The 5,573-nt window shown below is 39.6% G+C and overlaps 1 protein-coding gene across 1 annotated transcript; it reads left to right on the top strand.

Moving 5' to 3' along the window:
- The first annotated feature begins 320 nt into the window (after positions 1-320).
- LOC132288267 (putative clathrin assembly protein At1g25240) lies at positions 321-1,560 on the top strand. The gene has a single exon (XM_059789845.1). It carries the CDS (start codon positions 335-337, stop codon positions 1,538-1,540), a length of 1,206 nt encoding a protein of 401 aa, XP_059645828.1. The 5' UTR covers positions 321-334; the 3' UTR covers positions 1,541-1,560.
- Positions 1,561-5,573: the final 4,013 nt, after the last annotated feature.

The raw sequence follows: 5,573 nt of genomic DNA, 5'->3' as shown, positions 1-5,573 counted from the left end.
TTTGACAAAGTCAACTGAACTAATTTCTAACAAACGAACAGACTATACACACAGATAATTACTAAATTAAGAAATCGAACAACGAAGTACATTACAATTTGTATCAATTAAGCATGTAATTTTTCGTATATTGGCTGGCAATGGTTGGGTTATGGTAGAGACTTTATTAGTCATTTCACACGTTGAAATGTTGACTGCTGAGATGTCGAAAAGAAAGAAGCGCAAAACAAGTTGAACAAACATCATCAAATTAAAGCCCCTCCTGAGTCACAAAAAATATAGAACAGCAGGAGAGAGATAGAAAGACAGAGATAGGGAAGCCATTGAACCCAAGATGAGGCTCTGGAAAAGGGCTTCCGAGACCTTGAAGGACTGGAACAGCGTTTGTATCGCCTCCCTATCAAAGCGAACGGACCTCCGGATCCCGGACTTTGATGCTGCGGTGATCAAGGCCACCAGCCACGACGAGTCCTACATTGATTATCGGAATGCCCAGAGAGTCTTCACATGGGTACGAACATCTCCAAACAATCTTAGACCGGTCGTGTGGTCCATCACCGTTCGTATCGAAAAGACTCGGAGTTGGGTGGTTGCCCTAAAGGGTTTGATGCTCATGCATGGTGTTTTTTGTTGTAGAATTCCAGATATACAAAAGATCGGACGCTTGCCATTCAACCTATCAAGCTTCACGGACGGACACTTGAACCCCGCGAAAGCATGGGGTTACAATGTGTTCGTTCGCGCTTACTATGCCTTTCTTGATCAGAAATCCTCCTTGTTGTTCATGGAAATGCAGGAACGTATTGTGCGAATCAAAGAAAAAACCCAAGAGCAACAACCCATAATGAGGGAGCTTGTGAAGCTGCAAAAAATGCAGGGTTTGCTTGATATGTTGCTTCAGGTAAAGCCCGAGGCGGATGGAATGAATTTAGGTCTTATTCTTGAAGCCATGGACTGCATTGTCATTGAGGTTTTTGACATTTATAGCAGGATATGTAATGGGATTGCTAGGGTTTTATTGAAGGTTTGCTCGGCTGGAAAGGCTGAAGCCACTATGGCACTTGAGGTCTTGCACAAAGCAACCATGCAGGGTGATGAACTCTCTTTGTACTTCGAGTTTTGTCGAGAGAATGGCGTGCTCAGTGCATCCGAATGTCCAAAAGTTGATCGAGTACCTGAAGAAGATATTCGAGAACTCGAGCGGATAATTAATGGATCAGTTTCGATGAAAAGCTGCAGTGAGGGTAAGTTGGTACCAGAAGATCAGGAAAAAACCGAGGCTGCTGTGAGAGAGAGTAATATTCATGACCAGAGTGTACTCAATGAAGGGAAGGACTCAAAGGGTGTTTTACAGACAATAATCACAGATAAATGGGAGGTATTTGATGAAGATTTGATAAAGATCAATGGATCAACCAGTTCTTCTGATACCGAGAAACCGAAAGTAAAGGAAGACCCTTTTGCAGCATCTTTGTCTCTTCCACTCCTTCATATGCAGAATAAGAAAGATAACTCCCCAGATCTAATTAGTTTTTTCTAGTAGTTGGAAATGGTTTGGGATTTTGAGGAGCTTCATCAACTGTTCAAAAAAGTAATATCTTATTCTTGTAATTAACAATTTAGAAAAAAATTTGTTCTCTTATACCCTTTGTCCTATTTGTGAGTTTCATCGATCATTTGGCAAAATTTCGATTAGGTTAACAAATGTGAGGATATAAATTTGAATTTAAGTAATATCAAAGGTTGAATCTGTTTTTTATAAAGTCGGTCCCAAGCCGAACATAGGAGGATTTGGTCAAGTTACTTGACAATTGACGTAGAACTGTATCATGACCAAAATGAACATGAATCCTTTCAAAACTTAATCTGTTGTGATACTATGTTATGACGTTTTAGATCGGTTTTGATACATAGGCATAACGGATGGCATAATAGGTACTTAAATGCAGTCAACTTGGAATAGATTTTTATTTTTATTTTTATTTTTTTCTTATTATTTTTTATTTTTATATATTACTGTGTAGGTACAGAATTTTTCCACTGCCTCAATAAGAAAAGTTTCCACACAATACATCCAACCACCCCGGCCCTTTACTTGTGTCTCTTTCTATTTAAAGCACTACTGTGCTACCCTAATGCTGGGTGTGCAGGAATTTCTTTCCCTTTCTGCCCCCAATTCTGGGTTGATGGGCCTTCCTCATTTGTTTGTTGGCTTGATCCATGTGGGAGATACTTTGGTTGGGCTGGGTGCCCATTTCTAGGGCCTGTTACAAGTGGTTCGGCCCATTTCTTGGGCCTGTTACAAGTGTCCACCACTAATGGGTATTTTTCCCCTCTCAGTACAATTCTATAATATTACATCAATGTTGGGAAATTTTTTCAGTTATTTCATTTTGCTGAATTAATCCCTTGAAACTGATCACTTTGCTTCCAATGCCAAGGAGCATCTGCTTGTTCCATTGGAACATTTTTCAAAATTATATATTTACTTTCATAATTTTCTAAAATCCTTTCAAGGTGGACAATACTAATTGCCTTAGGTAGGGGTGACAATGGGCGGATTGGGACGGGTTGAATTTCAAAAATGTCAAATGTTGAGTTTGTAATGATCCGGTCATTTTCCTTTCTTTTCTTTTTATCAGATTTTACAGATATTTTTTTTTTTTTCCGTTATCTTTTCCTTTCTGAATTCGATTTCTTGTCACTTAGTGTTATCTCAAGTGTTCGAGAATGGTTTCTGAGACTCTTTCCTTTGGATTGACAACTTCCATAAAGGACTGCGTCATTTCCACATTTTCATTTTTTTTCGACACTATTCACTTTTTGTCTTTTTCCCCATTTGTCACTTTTTGGTACAACCTCACTTTTTGTATTCGGAGTTAGTTTTTGACTTCATGTATCTTCATTCTAAATAGTTTCCATGAAATACGTATCTTCAGTTTTGTAGAAAAGTACTCTGGTTACTTCCGGTGTCTACAGGGGCATGGATGTATAGTTCTTCATAAATATTTTCTTTTCTTGCGGTGTTTTTCAAAAGATATAAAGATATTTTATTTTAGGAGTTTTTAAGAAAATATTTTTGGAAGATATTTTCATTCTGGGTCATTAGTGCAGTTATCACTTTTTGTAGGGGCCATTGTGCAATTAATGAAAGTTATTACAAAAATGCCTCGTTTTGAGCCTGGATCCTCTTACGGTATTCATTTTCACTTTTCGTCGAGTCGTGTACTCTTAGAATTTCCTTCTAATCATTTTTCCCCAGTTTCAGGGTTTTTGGCCCCGATTGCCAATGAATTTGTTCGGAGCATAACTTTCTGCTCGTGACATGGTTTTCAACGCATTTTCTTCCGTTGTTCATATTTTCTCATTTTGATTCTTTTTCGTTCACGAAGTTTTGCCGTTTGAGCGCGTATGCTCGAATTTTACTTCTCCGGACTCAGTAGGGCCCGTTCGGGGCACTTTTTGAGTTGTTCTATAAATAGGGGGTCTTAAATTGAAAAATTAGATTTCTTTCTCTCTCTCCCCTCTCTTGGCTGGATTCCATGGCAGCTATGGGCTGCCACCATCTCTCTTGTAATGACCCTGGATTTTTTAACCCAACGTGTTCTGTGATGACCCGAACCGGATCTAAGATGCGGAAGCAAAAGAAGTAAAAAGGGCCTCTAGAGATGTACGTTATCTCTAAGACGCCAAAGTGACTCCCCATAAAGCCACTAAACTCAAATGAGCCAAGCAAATGAAGCAAGAATGCCTAACTCAAGAAGAAATGAACCAAGGGCAAAATGGTCATTTCACACTGAAATGGATGCCACCGTGCACACCATTGGAAAGACAACAAAAAATGAACATAGTTAGACTCAAGAATCGCCTGATTCGGAGTCCGGACGGAAAAGTTATGAATTTAAAACAAAGTGGCTTTCTCCGTTTAAGAGTTACCACGACCCTATCTCAATGGAACTGGAATAACTCTCATTATAGGTGGAGTTTTGATGAGTGGTTGGTACCATTGGAGAGCTAACTTCAAGCTCTTGAACTTAGACCTGAGAATGAACCAATTTGGATTAGAAACGAGAGAGATATGATCCCTTAAAGTTGGAACCACAAAGTTGTCCAAGGAAAAGATGCAGAGAATGCTCCCAGGGAGGATCAGTCGACCAAAGGCAAGGGTCAGCCGACTGAAAGTGCATCATCAGCTGGCCGAACCCCCATGGTCAGCTGACCGAAATGCCATTTTTCACAAAAAGGCTACTGGAATGGACCCTCGAGCATGTGTCAGCCGACTAATGGAGCTCCATCAGCCGACCGACGCTTCTGTTGCAAAAATAAAAAACTACTACAATGTGTTCAAATGGTGTTAGGTTCATTTCGAAGGCTCTACATGTGATGTTTCTAATTTTTCACATTTTTCATTTTTTTGGAATTTCATCGCCGCGATGGTATTTCTGTCTTTTCGCGTTTTTCGTACGGGATTTAGTTGAGTCCATTTGCATTTCATACATTTTAGTTTATGTAGCATTCCTATGGTGGTGTATTATATGTACATGTGTGGTGTAGAATTAAATGAAAAGAAAAAGAGAAAATGAAAATGGGAGTGGTGGGACCCACCACTAACTTATATGTGAGGCTAGAGACCATTTTGGTCTCTCACTTTCTCTCTCCCCGTAATCCCTCTCCTCCTCCCATTTTCTTCTCCTTTTCTTCTTCTTTTGATTTTCAAACTTCAAGCTTTGATTCCAACTTCAATACTTGGAATTTTTAAGTGCCATTTGAGGCAAAACGGAGAGCACGACGAGCTCTACGCGTGAGTACCAACAATTTCAGCCTTGGGCCTCCATAGGGATTTCGAAATTTGGAAACTATTTTGAGGGTTTTGCACAAACTTGAGGTAGGGGTCCTTAATCCATGATGTTCTTGTGCTTTTGTGAATTAATTTCCCATAAATGATTGTTTAACGTGCTTAATTTGGGTAGTATCTAGCCAATTATTTAGTTGTTGTGGACAATGTGTTAAGTTTGTGACTATGTGTATTACATGAATTAAGTGAAGAACATGCCTAAGCATTGAATTTATACGTTTATCATGCTAGATTTCTATTGTATAAAAGCATGTTGTATTCTTCTTAGAAAATTCTTGTGAATGTATGCCTTGATGACTAAATTTGAACTAGTTATGAGATGATGATTATGTACATGGCATTGAAGCATCCATACATTGGCATTGGGCATGAAATGGGAGAAACGATTTTGAAATGAAAGGGGGAATTTTGGGAAATTGTTTTGATGAACTTGTTTTATGAAAACCCGGTCGCCGCGGGGGTACCAAAGAGCCGGAGTGTTAATATAGCCTAGAGGGAACTAGGGAGATTGCCCTAGCGTGGTTCAGCTAGCTGGGCCCCATAATGACGCCGCAGGGGTACCAAGGGTTAGGGACACTAGCCAATCCTTCTCTCATGTCGCTGCGGGATCACCAAAGGGCGGGTTATATTAACAGTTTGAAAGCGACGGTTTAAAAGTGAAAATGGGGAGTGACGTCGGCATGCATTGCATTCTATTGAATTACATTGTTTACACTTG

This window comes from Cornus florida, unplaced genomic scaffold (assembly GCF_030987335.1).
Source record: "Cornus florida cultivar Cherokee Brave unplaced genomic scaffold, ASM3098733v1 CherokeeBrave_3.0.0_Hap2_Chr02, whole genome shotgun sequence".
In the NCBI taxonomy this organism is placed as follows: Eukaryota; Viridiplantae; Streptophyta; class Magnoliopsida; order Cornales; family Cornaceae; genus Cornus; species Cornus florida.
The sequence above is the reverse complement of the archived record's forward strand: the minus strand, read 5'-3'. Positions and strand labels throughout refer to the sequence as shown.

Bases quoted from the DNA above. Each gene is read 5' to 3' on its own strand.
- LOC132288267 (XM_059789845.1), top strand. From the start codon at position 335: ATGAGGCTCTGGAAAAGGGCTTCCGAGACCTTGAAGGACTGGAACAGC.